At 36.0% G+C, this 26024-nt stretch overlaps 1 protein-coding gene across 4 annotated transcripts in view; it reads left to right on the top strand.

The window, feature by feature from the left end:
- Window positions 1-26024, top strand: part of KIF3A (kinesin family member 3A) — a 44603-nt gene that overhangs the window by 5140 nt on the left and 13439 nt on the right. For all 4 annotated transcript variants that reach the window (XM_012444404.2, XM_064366306.1, XM_064366307.1 and 1 more), the window contains exons 3-9: window positions 5494-5638; window positions 5780-5864; window positions 9694-9799; window positions 16292-16431; window positions 16832-17029; window positions 17354-17528; window positions 24407-24505. In XM_012444404.2, the coding sequence (XP_012299827.2) occupies window positions 5494-5638; window positions 5780-5864; window positions 9694-9799; window positions 16292-16431; window positions 16832-17029; window positions 17354-17528; window positions 24407-24505 (948 nt within the window). The remainder of the gene's footprint in view (window positions 1-5493; window positions 5639-5779; window positions 5865-9693; window positions 9800-16291; window positions 16432-16831; window positions 17030-17353; window positions 17529-24406; window positions 24506-26024) is intronic.

Here is a 26024-nt window from a genome sequence, read left to right as displayed (position 1 = left end):
ATTTTTGTAAAATTTGTAGGATTTTCTACATGTAAGAATATGTTTTCTGCAAGTAAAGACAGTTTTTACTTTGTCCTTTCTAATCTTTATGCCTTTAATTTCTTTTTGTTACCTGATAGCACTTGGAGGCTAGAACCTCCAGGAAATGTTGCCTAGAAGTGGTGAGGTGAGAGTGGGCATTTTGGTCTTGTTTCTGATCTTAGGGAAAATGCATCCATTCTTTCACTGCTATAATGGTATTTGTAGATTTTAACCGATACCCTTTGCAAGTTTGAGAAGTTCCCTTCTGTTCTTAGTTTGCTGAGAGTTTTTTCAGGAATGTATATTGGATTTTGTCAAATATAATTTTTTCTGCACCTATTGAAATAATTTTTTTAAGTTTGTTAATATGATCAATTACATTGATTTTTGAATGTGAAACTAGCTTTGCCACTTGGTCATAATGTGTTATTCTGTTCATATATTGTTAGATTTATTTGCTAAATTAAAAAAAAATTGGCATCCATGTTCATGAGGGATTTAAGTATGTAGTTTTCTTCTAATCCCTTTTTCTGGTTTGGGTATTGTGATTATGCTAGTTTCATAGAATGAGTTAGAAAGTATTCCCTTCTTTTCAGTTTTCTAGGAGAATTTATCTGGAATTGGTATTATTTCTTAAATGTTTGGTTGAATTCGTTAGTGAAGCCATCTGGGTTTGAAGTTTTCTTTGTGGGAAGCTTTTCAACTATAGATTCAATATTTTTTCTTTTTCTTTTTTAGTCAGCGTCTTACTCTGTTGCCCAGGCTGTAGTACGGTGGCACAATCACAGCTCACTGCAACCTCAACTTCCTGGGTTTAAACAGTCCTCCTACTTCAGCTTCCCCAGTAGCTGAGACTACAGGTGTGTGCTACCATGACTGGTTAATTTTTTCTATTTTTTGAGACAGGGTCTCACTCTATTGCCCAAGCTGGAGTGCAGTGGTACGATCATGGCTCACTGTAACCTCTACCTTCTGGGCTCAGGCGATCCTCCCACTTCAGCGCACGGGTAGGTGGGACTATATGTATGTGCCACCACGCCATGCCTGGCTAATTTAATAATTTTATTTTTTTGGTAGAGATAAGAGTCTCACTATGTTTCCTAAGCTGGTCTTGAACTCCTAGACTCAACCAGTTCTCCTTCCTCAGCCTTGCAAAGCACTGGGGTTAAAGACATGAGCTACCATGTCTGGCCAAGTAACTTATTTTCTGTTTTTGTTGTTGTTGTTGTTGTTGTTGTTGTTTTTTGAAACAGAGTCTTGCTCTGTCACCCAGGCTGGAGTGCAGTGGCACAATCTTGGCTCACTGCAGCCTCTGCCTCATGGGTTCCAGTGATTCTCCTGCCTCAGTCTCCTGCATAGCTGGGATTACAGGTGCACGCCACCATGCCCGGCTAATTTTTGTATTTTTAATAGAGACAGGATTTCACCATGTTGGCCAGGCTGGTCTTGAACTCCTGACCTCAGGTGATCCACCCACCTCGGCCTCCCAAATTGCTGGGATTACAGGCATGAGTCACCACGCCTGGCCTGTTTTTTCTTAAGTGAGGTTTGGTAGCTTGTCTTTAATGGAATTTGTTTCATCTAAGTTGTCAAATTCATTGGCAGAAAGTTGTTTATACTATTTCTTTATTATTCCTTTAGGATGTTGAATGTAGTGGTATAACTTTTCTCATTCTTGATGTAGGTAACTTACATCTTTTCTTTTCTTCCTGATTAATCTGACTAGCGGTTTATCAATCTTATTGATCTCAGAGAACCAGCTTTTGTTTTAATACTTTTTCTTCCTGCTTTTATGTTTCCTATTTCATCTATTTCTGCTCTGATCTTTATTGTTTCTTTTCTCTTACTTTGGGCTTAATTTCCTCTTTTCTTTCTACTTAAGATGGAAGCTGAGGCCATTGTTTTGAGACTTTTTTCCTTTCTAATATGGGAGTTTAATGCTATAATTTGCCACTGAGTACTGTTTTAGTGTCATCCCACAGATTTTGACATACTGTGTCCACTGTTTTACTTCTTGATTTCTTCTTTGATCCTGGATTATTTAGAAATGTGTTATTTAGTTTCCAAATATTTTTAGATTCTCTAGAGATTTTTCTGTTACTGATTTCTAACTTAATATCAATTTAGTTAGATAACATACTTCGTATGCCTTGAATCTTTTTAAATTTATTGACTTGTTTTATGATCCAGAAGATAGTTTTTGTTTTTGTTGTTGTATTTGTTTATTTTTGGTTTTTTTTTGAGACAAGGTCTTGCCCTGCCACCCAGGCTGGAGTGCAGTGGCACAGTCACGGCTCACTGCAGCCTCAACTTCTTGGGCTCAAGTGATTCTCCCACTTCAGGCTTCCTAGTAGCTGAGACTACAGTTACATGCCACCATGCCTGGCTAATTTTTTGAAATTTATTTTGTATTTCAAAAAGTTTTTGGGGAATAGGTAAGTGTTTGGTTACATGAATAAGTTCTTTAGTGGTGATTTCTGAGATTGTGGTGCACCCATCATCCAAGCAGTGTACGCTGTACCCAGTGTGTAGTCTTTTATCTCTCACCCCACTCCCACTCTTCCCCTAGAGTCCCTAAAGTCCATTGTATCATTCTTATGCCTTGGCATCCTCATAGGCTTAGTTCCCACTTATAAGTGAGAACATACAATGTTTGATTTTCCATTCCTGAGTTACTGCACTTAAACAGTAGTCTCTAGCTCCATCCAGGTTGCTACAAATGCCATTATTTTATTCCTTTTATGCACGCCTGGGTAATTTTTAAAGTACTTTGTAGAGATGGGGTCTCGCTGTGTTGCTTAGGCTGGTCTTGAACTTCTGGGCTCAGGTGATTCTCCCACCTCAGCCCCTCAAAGTGCTGGGACTATAGCATGAGCCATGTCACCAAGCCCAGAATATAGTTTATTATTATTATTTTTTAGTTTATTATTATTATTTATTTATTTTGTTTTTTTTGAGACAGGCTGGAGTGCAATTGTGCGATCTCGGCTCACTGAAGCCTTCGCCTCTCTGGTTCAAGCAATTCTTGTGCTTCATCCTCCCAAGTAGCTGGGACTACAGGTGTGTGCCTCCACACCTGACTAATTTTTGTATTTTTAGCAGAGGTGGGCATTCAGCATGTTAACCAGGCTGATCTTGATCTCCTGACCTCAAGTGCTCCACCCTCCTTGACCTCCCAAAGTTCTGGGATTACAGGCATGAGCCACGGTGCCTGGCCATAGTTTTTTATTTTCAAATAATAGTAATAATAATAAATAGTGCCTATCTCTTAGGATTGAGGTGAAAGTTAAATAAGAATGCAGACATAGCCAGCAGGTACACCTGTAATCCCAGCTACTCAGGAGGCTGAGGCAGAAGGATCTCTTGTGCCCAGGAGTTTGAGGCTGCAGTGAGCTCCGATCATGCCACTGAACTCTAGCCTGAGTGACAGGACAAGACCTCATCTCTTTAAAAACAACAACAACAAAAAAAGCCTGTAAAGTACATGGCCTCGCACATAGCAAATGATCAGTAAGTGATAGCTGTTGTCCTTATAAAGCTTGGTTTTTATTTCATAATTCACTGTGTCTATTCTGAAATGCAGTCTATGAGTTCATGATATTTTCAACTTCTTTGAGTACAGTATTATATTCCTTCTGGCAGAGTTTGAAATATTTAGTCAGTTTGAAAAAATTGAGGCTCTTATATTCCCATGTGTAAAAAATGACTTCTGATATGAATCATTTATTTTCACAGAAAAGTCTGAAAAGTGTGTTATGATTATTTTCACAAAAAAAGCCTAAGAAAAGTTGAGGTTAACTGAATAGTGTAGTAATAGTTGGGGAACCATTTTCATATATGCTATCACATCCAAGGCTGTCTTCTCTTACTGAACACTGTCCTGGTCAACTCCTCCAGCCCTCTGTTTTCTTCACATCTACCCTTGCTTTTCTCCAATTCTTGGTCCACAATATAGCCGTAGTAATCATGATGTCACTCCTCTGATTGAAAAATTATTCTGTGGCTTCATGTTGCTTTTAGGATAAGGTCTAAAAACCTTAATATGGTCCTTATGACACAGTGTGATTAGGGCATTGCCAATTTCTCTAGTAGCTCTGCCTGCGTCTACCTTCTCTTTCCCTGTCTGTTTCTTTCATTCTGGTCTCATTTCAGTCCTCAAAATTTCCATTCTTTTTCCTGCTTCTTGCTGTCCACGCTGTTCCTATCTAAACCTTACCCCTTTTGGAAAGTCCTCCCCGACCCCCTCTCATTTTATCCCACTACAATTTCTCTGCCTAATTTATGTCGCTTACTCCCATCTAGAACTCTGTTTCTCATTTTCAGTACTCATCATGATTATAATTGTTCCATCAGTATCTCCTCCACAAGATTACACACATCATAAGATTAAGGATTGTGTTTGTCTTGTCACTCGGCGTCTAGTGCCTAGCACAATGCCAGACTCAGGTGTGTGGTAAATATTTGTTGAATGAATGAATTTAGGTATTTAGAAAATTTAGATTATATCTGTAATTACCTGTAATAATTGTATTGTCATCTTTTTGTTAACTGTATTTCTTATAGATGTTACTTTCAAACAGTTTTTTAAAAACACACTTATTTTAGGACGAAGAAAAAAGCTATTGGCCGGGAGCAGTGGCTCATGCCTGTAATCTCAGCACTTTGGGAAGCCAAGGCGGGTGAATCTCAAGGTCAAGAGATCGAGACCATCCTGGCGAACATAGTGAAACCCTGTCTTTACTAAAAATACACAAATTAGCCAGGTGTAGTGGCGTGCGCCTGTAGTCCCAGTTACTCGGGAGGCTGAGGCAGGAGAATCACTTGAATCTGGGAGGCGGAGTTCGCAGTGAACCGAGATTGTGCCACTGCACTCCAGCCTGGCAACAGAGCGAGACTCCATCTCAAAAAAAAAAGAAAAAAGCTATCATTTTACTGATACTTTATATGACATGTCATATTTGTCACTTGAGGAAAATTGCCTCATTTCGTTCTTACGATCAATGGCGAGTTGTAATTCTTATCCCCATTTTGCCATTGGCAGATGTGGTTTGAGACTAAGGTCTTTCTGCTCTAGAGCCTGTATTCTTTTGCTGTACTTATACTACCATCTCCAGTTTAATGTCCACAATAAGTACTTCATATACACATGATAAGAAATGTCTCATAATTAGATATATTGTAAGATTTTTGCATTTAGGGCTTGGGATGCTTTTTATTAATTATTAGGGCTATCTCTCATTGGTGTTGTAACAGTGCTTTGTGCATGTGGTACAGAGTACATATTGTAATTGTTGATAATAAAGGTGAAACTTGTGCTAGAATAAATTTTGAATCCAGGGAAGAAATTACATAACAGTTTCTTTCTTTCTTTCTTTCTTTTTTTTTTTTTTTTTTTTACATCATAGTTTCAAAGGAATTAAGAGCTATTGTTCTGTAGCATAAGAAGTAACTAATTCTTGTCATCATTTTCAGGGACTATTTTTGCATATGGACAAACTGGAACAGGAAAAACTTTTACCATGGAAGGTGTTCGAGCTGTTCCTGAACTTAGAGGGATAATTCCCAATTCATTTGCTCACATATTTGGTCATATTGCAAAAGCAGAGGGTGATACAAGGTAAAAGAATTCTTTTATTTTCTAATATTGAGAAGTACAAACACAGGAAAGGCACTTAGGTATAAATTATATAAACACGTTTTAAAATTGTTCTTATAAATATTTCACTCTGACTTTTTAAAAATGATGTTTTATTTATAGATTTTTGGTTCGAGTGTCTTATTTGGAAATATATAATGAAGAAGTTCGTGACCTTTTGGGAAAGGATCAGACACAAAGGTTAGAGGTAAGGATGATTGAAATTTGGAGGAGTATTTTTTCCAAAGCAGTAGAATGTTTACTAAATTAAGGTTCCCCCCTGCTTTTTTTTAAACAAAAGATGCTTTTGGTATTTTAAATAACCTCATACATATATAATGTCATACATCTGCAGACGTATCTGGGGATAAATTACTGAAGCAGGATTGCTGAGTCAGATGGTAAATGATTGGTAAATTTGATATTGCCACATAGTGTCATATTTTAAGGTGTGAGACATACAGCAAGGAAAATGTTAATATTGGAATTTTAGTTGGATCGTATCACCAGTAAAATAGAGGAGAATAATGCAGGTAGAGTTAACAGTGGAATAAGATACAGAACAGTAGTAGCCAGCATTGTAGAATGGTATAGAGTATGTGTAGAACAAGTAGCCAGCGTTAACTGAGCTCTTGCAATGCGATGTAGGCATTCAGTGCAGTAATTGATGGTTGTTGGTAGTAGTAAATCATTTATTTCATTTACTCTTCCCAGCAGTTTGATTTTACTGATGTGGAAACTGAAATTTAAAGGGGTTTCTTGACTTGCTCAAGGTCACATAGCAAGTGAATGGCAGTATTATCTAGAATTAAGAAGGTGGTTCTATCAGTCTACCATCTTAGATTGAAATCTGGCTCTGATCAGGTTACTTAATCTCTATGAGCCTTGGTTTGTCATAAAATGGAAGTAATGGTGTCTACTTCATAGGATTATTACCAGTAGTAACAGATTAGAGTGTTTAAATCAGTGCCTGACATAAAATAAACAATAAATGGTAGCTTTTTTTTTTCTTTTTAAGTTTACTGCATAAACTGAGTTTTTGGAATAATGTATTACAGTGTTAAGTATTGTTTGTGCTTGTTTGTGCTTGTTGGACCTTCATGAAGCCTTATTCTGTGATATCATTTATATAGCAAATGTAGAAACAAACTTCTTTGTTGCTAGTTTTCAGCTTTAGTTCTGATGAATATTTTATTAGTTCTGTGCTTTCATGTCCTAAAAATTTGTTGTCTTATGCAAATTCTAGAAATAAATCATTTGAAAAGGACATTTCCATTTTTGTACCAGTAATTACAGATCAGATTTATTCTCGGGAACATTCTTGTCAATGGTTCTCAACTCTGTTAGACCCAGTGCTCCTTTTCCAATAGCATACATTCTGTAATGCTCTTTTGACTGTCCTGAAATAAAATTCATAAATAATATTAATCTACCTTTACACATATTTTTAAAAATTCATGTACTACCCTACTATAATATAAAGGAGAATACAAGTAATTAAAAATAAATGGTAGTATTTTGGTATGTAAATGCTTAGATATGACCACACTTGATGATATAATAAAATAGAGGCATATAGAATCATCAAAATTCTAACAGCTACAAATGCACAGTGTCAACAGGTATGTTGTGTTGTTGATCTAAACCCCTTGATTGGTGTTATTGTCAATGACATGGTTTTTTAAATATAATGACTAGCTCTTAGTAGAATTTGGAGCAAAATAAAGTACACTTCTTTCCTCAGCTTTTCTGTATTCTCGTATTATTGCTATATGGAAAAGCACTTTGTCTTTATGTGTGAAATAAAGTTACATATGACCCACTCAGATATAATTATCTGGGTCTAGACTTAGATAATTATTAGTAAATTTTTTACCATGTGGATATCTGTTAGGACGTTCAGAATTGTATGAGACAGTTCTTCATTGGGTGAGACTGTCCCACCTGTTTCAGAATGTTTAGTATCCCTGGTCCCTGCCTGTCAATACTACAGTGTCCTGAAGTGAACCAGAAACTCTTCCGAAAATTTCTAAAACATTGTAGGGCAAGGGGGTAACTGCTTCCATTGAGATCCATTGTTAAAAATTGTGTTTGTCATAGATATTGAATTCCTTTTTTTTTTTTGAGACAGAGTCTCACTCCATCGCCAGTCGCCAGACTGGAGTGCGGTGGCGTGATCTCAGCTCACTGCAACCTCCGCCTCCCGTGTTCAAGCAATTCTCCTGCCTCAGCCTCCCGAGTAGCTGGGATTACAGGCATGCGCCACCACACCAAGCTAGTTTTTGTATTTTTAGTAGAGACAGGGTTTCACCATGTTGGCCAGGATGGTCTCGATCCCTTGACCTCATGATCCGCCCGCCTCAGCCTCCCAAAGTGCTGGGATTACATGCGTGAGCCACCGCACCCGGCCTGAATTCCTATTTTTTTATGATAAAAATTCTTTGGTAGCATTTCCTTCCAGTTTTTTAACTTTTACAAATTTGGGATTATATTTTCTTTCTTCATCTTTCATGTCTAATCAGTTATTAATTGAGTACACTTACTAATCGAATTTCGAATTAATATCATATTGTGATTGGAAAATACCACTGGTCTGCAGACAGATGTCAGTTTGAAGAATGTTCGTTTTCAGTCTGCAGTGAGAATGAACAAAAACTGAGAGTAAGTGCTTAAAAACTTGCATAGCAATTTGGCATTGCCATGGAATCTAAGTGCATAATTTTTATATTTTCCAAAATTATCATATTAGAAATATACCTATCATTTATCACAGATTTTTTTGAGAAGCACTGATATAGACCAGTAATTTTCAAACCTTTTAAAAGGTATAAAGCGTTTAAATACTTCCATCAAACCAAACCTTATATGGAAGCTGAATGTGTAAAATTCATGGAAGTGCCCATCTCTTTAGAACTTCTCTGGGCCTGAAGACCCGAAAACTCCCACAGTGGCCCCCTCAGTGCCACCATGGACCCTCTAGGGCTTTTCAGAGCAAGATCTGAAATCCACTGGTTTATAGAGATTATCACACTTTCTTATATTACTAATGAAATTAGGACTTAATTTATATCCCATGACAGAAAAAGGATTTTTCCTAATTTGTAAATTTATTTTACAAATTGTTATAAAAGGTACGCACACACACAACATTGAAAATAACTGGAATGTTGAGTGTGTACCCTTATAACTTTTTTCCCCTGGAATTGTTTATCAAATTTTTTTTGTCTTCAATGTCTATGAGGTCTCCTACCTGTGGAATGGCTTTTACAACTGGCAGCCATAGGCCTCTGCCTCAGTTTCACTTTTTATTCTCTTGGTTTGTAGAAGTGACTCTGAGCCTTCCAAAGTGAATTTTGTTTATACAACACCACTTGTATTTTAGGTAAATCCATCCTAAATACATTCTTCAAATTTGGTTAAAAATTCTCATAAGGTAATTCACAGAAAGATCGTATTTTAATATTGATACCATAGATCTGATTATTTCCTTCAGTTGCTTGAAATTCTCCAAATTATTCTTACCATAAAGACCAAAAACTAGTCTAAACTTGTCTCTGCTTTCCTGTATAACCATATGTCTCACCTATTTTTCCGTTTCCTGTTCTCTCCAGCCACACTGTCTTTTTTGGTTTGTTTGTTATTTTTTGTAAGTGCCTAGTTTTTTCTTATTTCAGAATTGTTCAACATTTTCTTCTTCTCCTACCTCAACTTTCTACTTGCTTTTTTTTTTTTTTTTTTTTTTAATTTTAGCTTAAACATCTTGGGAATTTTATTCTATCTCCTTCATTAGTTTAGTGTTCTGTATTTTTCTTCATGTCATCACAGTTGAAATAAAATAAATTTTGTGTGTAATTCTTCATTTGTATGTTCTTCCTATAGACTGACATCTCCATGTGTGTAAGAACAGTGTCTATCTTATTCATCACTATATCCCCTCTGTCTGGTAGGCATCAAACACACAGGAGATGCTCAATAAATAATTGTGTAAGAGTTACTGATGTAGGGTAAAGTCCTCTATTTTTTTTTTTTTTTTTTAGGTTAAAGAAAGACCTGACGTGGGAGTTTATATCAAAGATTTGTCAGCTTATGTGGTAAATAATGCTGATGATATGGATAGAATTATGACACTAGGCCATAAAAATCGTAAGTATAGTGTGTAATTGTGATTACATCTGTGTGTTGAGTAGGCTGATTTAGGAGCAAAATTGATATGGCACTTTGCTGTGTAGAGACTGAATTTTTTAGGTTTCTTGAAAACCATTCCATTTTTAATATTTACTACATAGAGAGCATATATGAAAGAAGGATATCACAAATCATTTTCCATGCTGACCAAAATTTTGGGTTTTTTTAGTAGTGCCAATCTATGCAACTCTCAGATAGTTGTCTCTTGGTAGCTGTAATAGTAAAATTGGTAACATTTATTGAGCACTTCATGGAGAGTGCTTGTGCCAAGTGCTTTATGAGGATGATCTCTTAATCCTCACAGGAGACTATGAAGATATTAAATTCTTACTTTATGAATGAAGAAACTGAGACTTAGTTTAAGTAACTTGTTTAAGCACTATAACTACTAAGTGGTAGAGTGAGTGATCACACCTAAGCCATAACCAAGCACGGTGGCTCATTCCTGTAATCCCAGCAACTTGGAAGGCTGAACTGGGAGGATCACTTGAGGCCATAAATTTGAGACCAGCCTGAGGAATAGGGAGTCCCTGTCCTAAAGAATCCCTCCACCAAAAAAATCCCAAAAACCTAGGCCAGTAGTCCACATTAGGCACTATAATGCTTCACTTTTGTTGAAAAGCAAAACAAAATTTAAATTTAAAAATTACATTCTTTTTAGTAATTGTTTCAAGTTTTTAGTCTAAAGAATAAGAAGCTTCAGCAGTATTATACAGATGCCTCAAACCTAATATTAGTGATGCAGCTAATAGCAATTAGAAATTAGAGGCGAAAGGGCCGGTTGCGGTAGCTCACGCCTGTAATCCCACTCAGCACTTTGGGAGGCCAAGGTGGATGGATCACTGGTTCAAGACCAGCCTGGCCAACATGATGAAACTCCATCTCTACTAAAAATACAAAAATAGCTGGGCATGGTGGTGGGTGCCTGTAATCCCAGCTACTCAGGAGGCTGAGAGAGAGTTGTTTTAACCAGGGAGGCAGAACTTGCAGTGAGCAGAGATCGTGCCATTACACTCCGACTTGGGTGACAGCAACTAAAAAAAAAAAGGAAGAAAGAAAAAGAGATTGTATATAAAAAGATAAGAAATAGGAAATGAAAAATGTTTCTAAGTTTCTATGACTTGACTATTGAGCTATCAAACCCAAGGAAATTAAACAAAAAATTTCAAAAATCAATTATATTCTTATGAACCAATTAATAGAAAAAGACCAAATCCTATCAGAAAAATTAGCAAAAAATACGTATGTTATTTATAAAAGAACTATACACAGCAACAAGTATGTGAAAGGATGTTTAACTTCACAAGTAATCAGGAAAATGCAAATTAAAACAAGAGAGAGAGATATTTCACCCATCTGATTGGATGAAGGATATGTAGGTTGGTGAAACTTTGAAGAAATGAGCACTGGGGGTGGAATATAAATTGGTGCAGCATGTTTGAAGGGCAATGTTAACAGTATCTGTTGACATTTTAAAATACATTCCCTTTGACTCTGTGTTTCTAATTTTAGACAAATTCTGGAAAAATATTTTTAGATTTTACAATCTAAATAACCATCAATAGAACACTGATTATGTAAATTATGGCACAAAAATATGGACTGTAATAAAGCTCTTAAAAACGACAAGTTAGCCTGGGTGCGGTGGCTTGTGGCTGTAATCCCAGCACCCTGGGAGGCTGAGGTGGGGAGATTGAGCTCAGGAGTTTGAGACCAGCCTGGGCAACATGGTGAAACCCCATCTCTACTAAAAATACAAAAAAAAAAAAAAAAAAAAAAGCCAGGGTTGATGGCGCACACCTGTAATTCTAGCTACTCTGGAGGCTGAGGCTGGAGAATCACTTGAACCTGGGAGGCGGAGGGTGCAGTGAGCCAAGGTAGTGCCACTGAACTCCATCCCAGGCAACATAGCAAGACTCTGTCTCAAAAAAACAAAACAGGCTGGGTGAGGTGGCTCATTCCTATAATCCCAGGACTCTGGGTGGCTGAGGCAGGTAGATCACTTGAGGCCAGGAGTTTGAGACTAGCTTAGCCAGCCTGGTGAAACCCTGTCTCTCCTAAAAATACAAAAATTAGCTTGGTGTGGTGGTGTGCACCTGTAATCCCAGCTACTTGGAAGGTTGAGACTGGAGGATCACTTGAACCCGGGAGGGGGAGGTTGCAGTTAGCCAAGGTCGCGCCACTGCACTCCAGCCTGGGTGACAGAGTGAGACTCTCTCAAACCAGACAAAACAAAAAAAACCCAGTCAGTTAAATATGCATATAAAGACCTGAAAGATTTTCAAAATATGTTTGTCAGTGGGGGAGAAAAGCAAATTGTAGAAAAGTATGTATGTACTGCATTATCCCATTTATTTATATGTAAAAAATTATTAAACCATTTATTTGGGCAGTGTGTATGTGTGTGTGTGTGTGTGTGTGTGTGTGTGTGTGTGTGTGTGTACCTGTGTTTACATGTGTGTATGTAAAATACAAAATGAAAGACAGATAATAGTGGTTACCTTTAGGGAAGGAGAAATAAAATTGGGGAAAAGGAATGTCAGGAGCTTTCACTTTATGCATTCTGTATGTCTTTATTAAAAAATTTAAATACCAGGAATATGTTATTGTTTATGTAATTTAAAAAATTTTAACACAAGATTTTATTCATAGAAGTGACCAAAAGCTCTCATTAACTAGCTGAGAATTAATTTAATGTGGTATATTTGATTTGTTCAAGGAAAACAAAAAATTTCTAATGAGAGAAATAAAATGAAGCAAAGATAAAGGAATTTGAAGATCTAAAGTAACAGAGATAGAAATACTCTAATAGATCAACTCCAAGAATTAAACATTTAGTACAAATTTCTAGGTAGAAGAGTTCAAACATTAATAATACAAACATTATCATGTTGAAATATAATAACCATCAAGAGGAAGAGAGAGAGGGGAAATGTGATAATAAAAGCTGCTATCTAAATAGATGAATAATTGATGGAAATATAAGATTAACACCCATTTTCTACAGGTCGTCATAGTAGGGAAATCATTAATTTTATATTTAAGAAAATAAGTTTGTCATCTCAAAGACAATTATACAGCCTACTTAGCAACTAAAATGCACATTTAAACTAGTCAGGTACATTTACATGGTGGGCATCCTTGTAAAATGGTTGATATTTCTAGAGCAGTTTTTTCAGCCTTTAAACTATGATCCTTGTTAAAAAATTTTTATTTTTGAATATGTAATTCATATACATGGTATAAAACCCAAAATGCACAAAAGTATACAATGAAAAAAGTCTCTAGGAGGCTGAGGCAGGAGAATTGCTTGAACCCAGGAGGTGGAGGTTGCAGTGAGCCGAGATCACGCCATTGCACTCCAGCCTGCGTGACAGAGAGAGACTCCGTCTCAAAAAAAAAAAAGAAAAAAAAGTCTCTCCCCTACTCTTTATTTTCAGTCACCTAGTTCCCATCCCTAGTGGCAGCCTCTTTATTTCCTTGTATGCCCTTCCTGATAACTGTCTGTGTGTGTACAAGCACGTCCTCTTTCTTCTTCAGTCAGATAATAGCATTTTTTTTGGGAGGGACAGTTTTACTCTTGTTGCCCTAGCTGCAGTGCAATGGCACCTGCCACCACAGCCAGCTAATTTTTGTATTTTTAGTAGAGACGGGGTTTCACCATGTTGGCCAGGCTGTTCTTGAACTTCTGAGATAATAGCGTATTTTATTCACTTAGTATCTTCTTGGAGATCATTTCACATGAACACATATTAGCACATACATAGACATTAAAAAATGACTATATAGTCTTTAGTCGGATGGATGTACCATAAATTACTCTATCTTTTATTGATGGACTTTTGGATTGTTTTCAATCTTGCTATTATGAGCAACACTGCAGTACACATTCTTGTATATATGTGAGTATACACGTGCAGGTGTATTTATAGAATAAATTGTTCTGTACCCTCTGGAAAAGCATAAAAATTTAATTTTCTTTCATATTTAAAAATAAATACTGTGATAGAAAATAGAGCAGTAAAGGTGGTTTTTATTTTGTTTCATTATGAGATGTTTCAGCAGTTTGGAGTGTTGAGTCTACTTGATTACTATTAGCTGTTCTCTCCCAGTGGTTGTAAAGTTCAGTGTAGGTGACTTAGCAGCTTGTCTGCTGCAGTGCTTTATTTTTATAACTGGAAATACGGAAAAATTACAATCATCCATAGCATGCTGTACTCATATTGCAAAAACAATAGTTATTAAAACAGCTAATATGATTTTTTTTTTTCAAATTACATATTCTGTCTCACCTCAAATTGGAAAACACTGCTACAATGTGAATAATAATCACATAACTGGAACACTGTTCCTGTCCTTTGACTTGGTAATTCCAGTTTGGAAAATATATTCCATGGAAATAACCCTAAAGAGAAAGAAAGGATCTATTCAAAGATGCTCATAATAGTATCACTTGTAAGGGCCTAAGATGGGAAACAATGTCAAATGTCTAACAGTAGAGAAATAACAAAATCAATTTCAGTAAAATGTTTGAGTTGTTTTTTCATGGAAATATACATAAGAGATAATGTTAAGTGGAAAAAACCAGAAGATAAAGTAAGACCTAATAACTCTGTGGAAGCATGCATGTATGTCACTACTGAACAGAGGATTTGAAGTGGTGTATAAATGAATAGCTCTTTATTTTATTTTTGTTTTTATTATTTTTTTAGATGGAGTTTTTGCTCTTGTTACCCAGGCTGGAGTGCAGTGGCGCAATCTCGGCTCACCACAACCTCTGCCTCCCAGGTTCAAGCCATTCTCCTGCCTCAGCCTCATGAGTAGCTGGGATTACAGACATGTGCCAACACACTGGGCTAAGTTTGTATTTTTAGTAGAGACGGGGTTTCTCCACGTTGGTCTGACTGGTCTGATACTCCCGACCTCAGGTGATCCACCTGCCTCGGCCTCCCAAAGTGCTGGGATTACAGCTGTGAGCACGCCTGGCCTATTTTAAATTTTGTTGTTAAAATTTTTCAATTTGGGCCCGGCGCAGTGGCTCACGCCTATAATCCCAGCACTTTGGGAGGCCAAGGCGGGTAGATCACAAGGTCAAGAGATTGAGACTATCCTGGTCAACTTGGTGAAACCCCATCTCCATTAAAAATACAAAAATTAGCTGGGCATGGTGGTGCATGCCTGTAGTCCCAGCTACTCGGGAGGCTGAGGCAGGAGAATTGCTTGAACCCAGGAGGTAGAGGTTGCAGTGAGCCGAGATTGCGCCATTGCACTCCAGCCTGGGGAACAAGAGTGAAACTCCATCTCAAAAAAAAAAAAAATTCAATTTGATTTAAAAGAAAATAGAAAAATATAACATGGAATCGAAAGCTCTTGTGTTTTCATTCATTAGTTCGTCATTTACCTTCTTTCATCAGGCTTTATTTTTCTCTATCGGTGCAAATTGCATTCATGTTATCTGACTTCTAATATAGCTATCTCCTAATAAAGACTACCTCTTTAATATTTAAATTCTAAAATCAAAGCTTGCATAGAAAAGTTCTGCATGAATCTATAGTAGGAAGATAATTTTGGCATTGAGTAGAATTAACAGTGCTTTTAAAATCCTTTGGAATTAAAGAAAAAAACTAATACATGTCAATTTTAAATAAATATTTTTTGTTTACACAGTATATTCAAATATTTACACACATACAAATACTTTGCATATTATGAATGGATTTTTTTTCTTTTAACAGAAGCAGGATTATGGTATGTGTTCCTTTTTAACTTGATTTTATTTTTAATTTATATGTTATGGGCATTTTTCCATGTCTTTAGATATACCTTATCTTTTATAATGCTGCACTGAATATTGTTGTATTTTCTAGCATACATGTGCAAATATTCCTGTGGTTTATATGCCTAGAACATAATTCTTTTTTTTTCTTTTTTGAGATAGCGTCTTACTCTGTTGCCCAGGCTGGAGTGCAGTCTCAGCGCACTGCTACCTCTGCCTCCTGGATTCAAGCGATTCTTGTGCCTCAGCCTCCCAAGTAGCTAAAATTCTAGCCCAGTGAAAATTCTCTTTATTATTATTATTTTTTACTTCCTACAGTACACCAGCATGCATAATTCTCTTTAGACAGCTAAATCAGCAATAATTTCTCCAATTAACATGGTTTTCTGGGTGTAAATTAGTTATTTTTTAGGCAGAATTATTTGGGATTGAAATTATTTTTCGCTAACGTTATATCTTTAATATGAGAAACCTTAAAAATTATTTTGTTAACATAAAGTATAAGAGACATTTCACATAATGGCTAAGTACACACCCTTGCCTTTATAAAATTTAGCCATGCACTCTGGCTTTTGATTGTGATGAAATTAAGTATTTTAAACCATCTGGATGTTTAATTATTTTTAAAGGCACTCTCTGTTACACTTTTTAAGGATTTCCTTTATTTATTAAAGGTTCTGTTGGTGCAACTAATATGAACGAACATAGTTCCCGTTCTCATGCCATCTTTACAATTACTATAGAATGCAGTGAAAAAGGCATTGACGGTAACATGCATGTCAGGATGGGGAAGCTCCATCTTGTAGATCTTGCTGTAAGTAACAGGACATTGCTTAAGGAATAACTCTTTATTGTGATCCATTTATTTTATAAATGAATAAAAATTAAAGTGAGGAGATATGATTTACATATGATTTTTAAGTTGTTACTTGTATATGCTTATCATGTATTATGGAACATTTCAAATGTATATGAAAGTAGATAGAATAGTATAATGATCCTCCATACACTGATCACCCAGCTCTAACAATCAGCTCATGGCTAATCTTGTTTTACCTACTCTCACCCACTTCTTCCCTTCCTAGATTATTTTGAAGTGAATTCCAGGCATCCTATCAAGTTTTTTAAGATTACATTACTTTTTAATAAAACCTTGGGATGAATATTCTATTTTTTTTAATTTTGTTTTTACTTTCATCTCTGTTTATTGCTAGGGTTCAGAAAGGCAAGCAAAAACTGGAGCTACTGGACAGCGCCTAAAGGAAGCTACAAAAATCAATCTTTCACTTTCCACCCTTGGTAATGTAATTTCTGCCTTGGTTGATGGAAAAAGCACTCATGTGCCTTATCGTAACTCTAAATTGACTCGTCTTCTTCAGGATTCCTTAGGAGGAAATTCAAAAACTATGATGGTAAGACTTAATTGGTGATACTGTTAACATCAGGCAAATTTAAGATTCCACTTTATGCCAGTAATTATTATGTATCACATTTTAAAAACTGTTGATTATTTTACTTTTTTTGACTTGTGGTTGTCCTTTCTGTGGTACACTCATGTGTACACTCATGTGCCCATAATAGTGTCATTTGGAAACCCATGTGGTTGACACACTCTTTTTCAAGAAAGCCAAGGGTGCATATTTGCTTTAAACAGTTTTTGACATATTTGTAATGGTTATGTTAATTTTAACTGTGTCAAGTGTAAAATGATTTGTTTCATGTTTCTAATTCAACAGTGTGCAAATATTGGGCCAGCAGATTACAATTATGATGAAACTATCAGTACATTACGGTATGCCAATCGTGCTAAGAATATTAAAAATAAAGCTAGAATTAATGAAGATCCAAAGGATGCTTTGCTGCGTCAGTTCCAGAAAGAAATAGAAGAACTGAAAAAGAAGCTTGAAGAAGGTAACTTTTTCTCAAAATATTAATCTTTATGTTGACTAAAAATATATTGTTGAACCACTAAGTGTTCTAATAAAAGTACTCTATTAAACATTTTTTGAGCCTCGAACATTGGTAGTTAAATGAGTATTTCTGGAAACTGACTTGGTACTTATATACTTTAGCATTTTCTTATTAAGCTTAAGTAGAATTACATAGTATTTGTGTATATGGTTTTCTAAAAACATTCCCATGATTTGTAGATTTTACGTGACCACTTGTTAAAGAATGAATGTTTATTTGTCTCTGCATAAGAGTAAATTCTGAATGTATATATTTAGGTGAAAATGACCAGAATTCTGGCTTTGCAATGTCAGCTCACTATTATTTGAAGGAAAGAAAGATATTAGGTGTGAGTAAACCAAGTTTTCTATAAGAAAAAATGCATTGCATGACCTTTAAAATATCCTTTCATACCAAAATTTGAACATGAGCTTCTGTTTTGGAAATTGTTTTCTTTTTTTTCTTTTTTTTTTTTTTTTGGAAGAAAGAAAGAAAAAAAAGAATGAAGAAGAGGAAGAAAAAGGAAGAGAAAGAGAGAAAGAGAATGGGAGTATTGCTTTCTTGCCCAGGCTAGAATGCAGTTTAGTAATGGGTATTGAAAGCCTCTTTTATACCAATAATTATACTTAATGATGTAGACAGGAAGGAATAAGGGAAGAAAATAACAAACAAGCAGCCAACCAATATTTCATTTAAACCTATGAAATGCTATGGGATTACTGGGGAGTGATTTACTTCCAATTATGTAGTCACTTTTGGAATAGGTGTGAGGTGGTAATGTATGTTTTGTGTATTTGAAGTGGAGAGTTCTATAAATGTTTATTAAGTTTACTTGCTCTGGGTCTGAGTTCAAGTCCTGGATGTCCTTGTTAATTTTCTGTCTCGTTGATCTATAGAATCGTTAGCTCTTCTTGTTACATTGATCCTTTTGCCATTATGTAATGTCCTTCTTTGCCTCTTTTGATCTTTGTTGCTTTAAAGTCTACTTTATCAGAAGCGAGAATTGCATCTCCTGCTTTTTATTTATTTGTTTATTTTTACTCTCTGTTTGGTTGGTAAATCTTCCTACTTCTCTTTGTTTTGAGTCTTTGTGTATCGTTGCATGTGAGATGGGCCCGGATGCAGCATACCGATGGGTTTTGGCTTTTTATCTGATTAGAATATATATAAGTTTAATACTGCCATTTGATGCTAGCTGTCTGTTTTGCCCATTAGTTGGTGTAAATTTTTCATTGTGTTAATGCTCTTTTCTTTTTGATATATTTTTGGAAAGGCTGATATTGGTTGTTCCTTTATATGTATAGTGCAGAAGCTCTTGTAAAGCAGGCCTGGTGGTGGTGCAGTCTCTAAGTACTTGTTTGTTTGCAAAAGATTTAATTTTTCCTTTGCTTGTAAAGCTTAGTTTGGCTGGATATGAAATTCTGGGTTGAAAGTTCTTTTCTTTAAGGATGTTAAATATTGGTCCCCACTCTTTTCTGGCTTGTAGGGTTTCTGCTGAGAGATCTGCTGTAAGTCTTATAGGTTTCCCTTTATGGGTAACCTGACCTTTCTCTCTGGATGCCCTTAGTATTTTCTCCTTCATTTCAACCCTAATAAATCTGGTGATTATGTGTCTTGGGGTTGGTCTTTTTGAAGAATATCTTTGTGGTGTTCTCTCTGTTACCTGGAGTTGAATATTACCCTGCCTTGCTAGATTGGGAAAGTTTTCCTGAATGATATCCTGAAGAGTATTTTCCAACTTGGATTCATTCTCTTAGTCACATTCAGGTACACCTATCAAATGTAAATTAGGTCTTTTCACATAGTCCCATATTTCCTGGAGACTTTGCTCATTCCTTTTTATCCTTTTTTCTCCAATCTTGTCTTCTTGTTTCATTTCACTGAGCTGGTCCTCAACATCTGATATCCTTTCTTCTGCTTGATCAATTTGACTGTTTAAACTTGTGCATACATCGCGAAGTTCTTGTGTTGTGTTTTTCAGCTCCATCAATTCACTTATATTCCTCTCTAAATTGTCCATTCTCGTTAACATTTCATCAAACCTTTTTTCAAGCTTCTTAGTCTCTTTGCATTGGGTTAGAACAAGTTCTTTTAATTCACAGAAGTTTCTTATCACCCACGTTTTGAAACCTGCTTCTGTTATTGGAACACACTCATTCTCCATTAAGCCTTGTTCCGTTGCTGATGAGGAATTGCAATCCCCTGTAGAGGGAGAGGCATTCTGATTTTGAGTATTCTCTGCCTTTTTAGGCTGGTTTCTTCCCTTCATTATATATTTATCCCTCTGTCATCTTTGTAATTACCAACTTTCTAACTAGGTCTCTGAGCTGACGTCCAACTTGTTGATTCCCAGCACCAAAATCTGAGCAATCCACTGCGCTGGCCAAAACAGCGGTGTTAAGATTGATGGTGCTTTTCTGCCCGGGAATCTCCGGACTCTGCACCAAGAACTGCGGCACTGAGGCACCAGCAAAACCACCGCGCCGGCCACAAGAGTCGCCCTGGCGACCCGTGGGGCTCCTCCGCTGGGAATCTCTTGGTCCATGAGCAACAAAAATTCGTCTGAAAGTGTGGGGTCCTCTCGTTCTTTGCGCTTTCACTGAGAGCTACGAGCCCGAGCTGCTAATGATCAGCCATCTTGGATCTCTCTCCTGGAAATTGTTTTCTAACAACATCATTCTAGAAAGTTACAAAATTTGAAGAGCTTATTTATGAGAATGAGAAGCTTCCCAATCATGAAGTGCGCAGTGATTCCTTGCATCTTAATGCAAGAAACAGGTCCTTTCTGATTGGTACAGAGCTCCTTTGCAAACCAGGTAAACAGAGGGCTTTGAAACTGCACCTTTGTAGTCTATGAGGAAACTGTCTAGATCAGAGGTGAAATTCAGAGACATAAGCATCACAAATGTTTAGAGGAGGTGCTTACTTACTAAACAAGTAAAGTTATTGAGGAAAAGCAGACAATTGTGTTAGATAATGAAATTTGGTGTTTTAAATGTGACCACTAGGTGGTATTTATAGCCAGTATGTTTTAAAGATTTTAAATTTCTTATCCATGTTAATGGTGAGTGCATAATTTTATTTTGCTGACTTTATTTTTTTACATTTTTTTGTTGTGATAAAATATACATGACATAAAATTTACCATTTTAACCATTATTAGTTAAATGTACTGTTCAGTGGCATCACGTATATTCACATTGTTGTGCAACTGTCACCACTATTCATTTCTAGAACTTTTCCATCATCCCAAACAGAAACGCTGTACCCATTAAGTAATAACTTCCTATTCTCTTCTCCCCCTAGTCTCTGGTAACCACTGTTCTACTTTCTGTCTCTGTGAATTTGACTAGTCTAGGTACCTCGTATAAGTAAAATCATATAGTGTTTCTCTTCTTGTGACTGGCTTATTTCATTTAATAGAATTTTGAAGGTTCATCCATGTTGTAGTAAGTGCCCAAATTTTATTCCAAAGTTTATCATTTTAACCACATTAAAAAAATTTTTTTTTTTGAGATGGACTCTTGCTCTGTTGCCCAGCTGGAGCGTAATGGCGCAATCTCGGCTCACTGCAGCTTCCACCACCCAGGTTCAAGTGATTCTCCTTTCCGCCGCCCAGGTTCAAGTGATTCTCCTGTCTCAGCTTCCCAAGTAGCTGGGACTACAGGCATGCACCACCATACCCAGCTAATTTTTCGTATTTTATAGAGACAAGGTTTCACTATGTTGGCCAGGATGGTCTCGATCTCCTGACCTCGTGGTCCATGTACCTCGGCCTCCCAAAATTGTGGGATTACAGGTGTGAGCCACTGCACCTGGCCATTTTAACCACATTTAAGTCTACATTTCTGTGGCTTTATGTTCACATTGTTCTGCAGCTGTTTCCAGTTTTCATCTTGTAAAATTGAAACTTTGTACTCATTGAGCAGTATGTGCCCATTCCTGCCCTCCCCTAGTTCCTGGCCAGCAGCCATTCTGCTTTGTTTATGAATTTGACTACTCTAGGTATCTTATGAAAGTGGAATCGTATAGCATTTGTCCTTTTGTGACTGGCTTATTTCACTTAGCATAATGCCTTCAAGGGTCATCCATGTTGTAGCATGTGTCAGGACTTCTTTTAAAGTCTGAACAACATTCCGTTCTATGTGTATACTACATTTTGTTATCCATTCATATATCAATGGACAATTGGTTGCTCCTTGGCTATTGTGAATAATGCCGCTATGAACATGGGTGTACAAATAGCTGTTCAGTTTCTTGTTTTGCCATTTTTTGGATATGTACCCAGCAGTGGAATTGCTGAATTATATGATAATGCTGTTTTTAACACATTTCATTTTATTTTTGCTCTTACAGCATTTGTTTTTTTATAATCCAGTTAATGGAGTTCATCATATAAACAATAAAAAAGTAGGCAATAGCATTAAAAGAATAATTTTTAAACTTAAAAATTATTTTAGGCTTATAGAAAACTGGCAAACATAATATGGAGAGTTCCTTTCTACCCTTCACCCAGCTGCACTTCATGTTAACATCTTTTATAAGTATAGTACAGTTATTGAAACCAGGAAATTTACATCAATATAGTCTTATGAACTAATCTGTGGATTTTATTCAAATTTGGTCAGTTTCCCTTCCAATGCCCTTTTTTCTGGCCCAGTATACAGTCCAGGATGACACATTGTATTTGTGTGTCATGCCTTCTTAATGACAGTGTCTAGCACACTTGTTCTTCAGTCTCTTAAAATTCCCCAGTCTTTCTTGATCTTGACATTTTATAAGAATACTCATCTTATATTTTGTTAAATGTTCATTAATTTGAGTTTGTCTACATTTCTTTTATAATTACACTGCACAGCTTCCCCACTGCAAATCTATTGTTTTATTTTTTCCATTTGTAATTAATATGTATCTTGTGGGAGATACTTTGAGACTGCAAAGGTCCTGTCTCTTGTCATACTTTCTCCTACTACATTTAGTATTCATCAATAGTTCTTGCCTGCAACAATTTGCTCAGTGTGATTTTCTGTTTTCATCATTTCTTCTTTGTTTCGTGTTTAGGATTCTATTATAAGGAAGAACAGCCCCTTCATTCCCATTTATTTATTTATTCAAGTATTGATCTTATTTAGATCATGGATTATAATCCAGTAGTATGATTATTTATTTTGTTCCTCAAATTGTCCCAACTTTGGCTATTAGGAGCTCCTTCCGGGTAGTTCCTGTATTCTTTCAGCATGTGCTTATCAGTTTTTTTGAGCATTTGATTACTTTTTGATACTACAAAAGGTTTTAGGTTTGTCTTGTGTCTTTGCCCAACCTTAGAATCAATCATTCACTTCTCTCTGGTCCCTTTTGCAGGAGAATGGTTTTTAGAAACCCAGTTTTGGGCACTAGGTATGCTCATTACTACCAAGATGTCATTGTTTCTAAGCCCAAAGAACAAAACATTTTTCATAAATTTCTTCTTCTAAGACTCTGTGTTCCTTTCTATCTTGTACTTACAGGTACAATTATTACTTGGTTGTGATTAGTGTATAGTTTACTTTTTTCTCCTCTATTACTTTTATTTCCTTAGACATTTCCTATGTAAACAGTGGCATTTAAAAATAGCTAATTTGAAGATGATATAGTGCTGATCTGTTTTATTGGCTTAATCATTCCTTTTTATTGTTTTTTAATCTTTAAGTTAATGTGTAGTTAGCACTATCTTTGTGCAAATAAGCACTTTTTTGGAAAATTGCCTGTGATAGAGTCCTAAAAGTGGGATCACTATGTTACATGACAGTTCTGTGGCTCTTAAAAATACAGTTGAGTGAGTTATTTGAAATCTTAAACAGGAAGGTGTTTATGAAGAAATTGCTCCTCAAAAATGATCACATTTTTACATTTTTAAAAGACTGAATTAGTAACTCTACCACATAATTTTTTTTTTTTTTTTTTTTTTTGAGACAGAGTCTTGCTCGCTCTGTTTCCCAGGTTGGAGTGCAGTTGGCATGATTTCAGCTTACTGCAACCTCCGCCTCCTGGGTTCAAGTGATTCTCCTGCCTCAGCCTCCCAAGTAGCTGGGATTACAGGCGCACACTACCATGCCTGACTAATTTTTATATTTTTAGTAGAGATGGGGTTTCACCATGTTGGTCAGGCTAGTCTCGAACTCCTGACCTCATGATCCACCTGCCTTGGCCTCCCAAAGTGCTGGGATTACAGGTGTGAGCCACCATGCGCCCGCCCATAATTTTTTATATATATTTAAAAGTATACATAAATAGATGATTTGAATTTTTTTTATCTTTTATTTTTTTGAGACAGAGTCTCACTGTATTGCCAAGGCTGGAGAGCAGTGGTGCCATCTTGGCTCACTGCAACCTCTGCCTCCTGGGTTCAAGGGATTCTCCTGCCTCAGCCTCCCGAGTAGCTAGAACTATAGGTGCGCACCACCACGCCCAGCTAATTTTTGTATTTTTAGTAGAGATGAGGTTTCCCCATGTTGGCCAGGGTGGTCATCTCTAACTCCTGACCTCAAGTGATCTGCCTGCCTCAGCCTCCCAAAGTGCGGGGATTACAGGCATGCACCACCTTGGCCAGCCAGAATGATTTGAAGTTTTAAGTGGGTCAGAATTTAAGGTCTCTTTAGAGACTTTAAAATAAAGTCTTTTTGTACATCTTCTTTATGTCTGAGATTAGCCTATCTGATATACTCTCTAGGATAATTTAAATAATATTTAAATGGTTTGCAGTAATAAAAACCTAAGGAAGAAAGTTGATATAGGTATTTCCTAAATAGCCAATGACTTGGTACAGGATAAAAAAACATTGTATTAAATTTCTGTCCAAGGAGAAGAAATATCAGGCTCTGATATCAGTGGGTCAGAGGAAGATGATGATGAAGAGGGTGAGGTTGGAGAAGATGGAGAGAAAAGGAAAAAAAGAAGGGGTAAGTTCTGTTTAGTATTCTAATTTGTAGAAATCAACTAGGTGGTTTCACAAGGTGGTGGAGTGCATGACTTTTATTTTGCCGATATCTATTTATTTAATATATTAGATAACAATTATCTAATTGTTATTATAGCAATTAGAACAGAAGATGTATGCCATTTACCTGGTTAACTTTGCATTTTTTCTCCTATATTGATCTGTTTATAGCTGACTTTGAATACATGTTCTGTTTTTTTAGAATTTAGAATTGTAAGACCATAATAGTGGGTATGCCAGCTTAAAATTTCATGTGGGTTTTAATTTTATGTAGGGCCTTACATCTGTGTCAGGAACCTAAATTTTTTAAGGAAATTAGGATAATGCGGAGTTTTTCCACAAACAAGATTAGTCCTTAAAAGTCACTAATTTTTAAATAGTAAATTTGTATGAGGAATTCCATTTTTAAATTTAATTCTTTTTCTTTATAAAATGTATTCTCATTCTCACCCTGTTGTGGGGCATTTGTTGCCAAGTGTGAATTAAGACTGTTGTGATTAGAATTCAGATAATATGCAAATAAAATGGACGTATTATAATGGCCTACATTTCAAACCTTTTTACCATAAATATTTATTTCAGAACTCTCTTCCATTAATGTGGTCATTGTTTTCAAGCTGTTGCATATTTTGCTTGTCTTATTAAAATGATCGTGCTGAAAATAAACCCATCACTGCTTGATTAGGAGTCCCAAATTTAAAAACTATAAAGATTTTGTAACTTCAAAAGACAGGAAAATAATGATTTAGAGCAAGAATTGTCAAAATGTTTGCTGGCTAAATCCAGCTCACCACCTGTTTTTGTAAATAAAATTTTATTAAAATAGCCATGCTCGTTTGTTTACATGTATGGCTGCTTTCACATGAAGCCACATGGCCTACAAAGTCTCAAACACTTGTCTGTCCTTTTGCAGAAAATTTAGAGAAATTTTTTTTTTGCTCACACCTAGTTTTTCGCAGAGTAGATTATTCTTTTCTAAACTAAAGCAGGTAACAGATTTGTTAAAAAACAAAATTTTAAATAGAAAAATGCCACTGTTTAATATGCTGAAATATTTAATGGTAATATATCTTTCTTCTAGGCTTAGAAATTTAAAAATTTTCAGTGAGCCTTTTGAAAGTTTTGCTGTCAAACCTTAAACACATTTGATAGTTTGATATTTTGGGGGAAAGAAACAGAAAGTGGAGACAGACTAACCTGTCTATAATGAAGGGTAATTTATCATTCCTATAATATTTACTGTGTATGAATTTAAGTTTTCAAACTCCATTCCTTTAACTTATCAACCTAAATAGTTTTAATAGACTAAAATGTCACCAAATGACTTATTTTTTTTTTTATTCTTATCATTTCAAACCTCTAAATGATTAGGCTTTAGGTGACTAGAAGGATTTGCCCTCAGTAGTTGCTTAAAGCAGTATACTTTCTAATTCCTCTCTATGGCTTTGTAAAGTAGAGAATATTGAATAAACTACCAAGAC

Source organism: Aotus nancymaae, unplaced genomic scaffold (genome assembly GCF_030222135.1).
Source record: "Aotus nancymaae isolate 86718 unplaced genomic scaffold, 86718_ANA_hifiasm-v0.15.2.pri h1tg000064l_1, whole genome shotgun sequence".
Taxonomy (NCBI): Eukaryota; Metazoa; Chordata; class Mammalia; order Primates; family Aotidae; genus Aotus; species Aotus nancymaae.
This window is presented reverse-complemented; position numbering and strand designations above follow the sequence as displayed.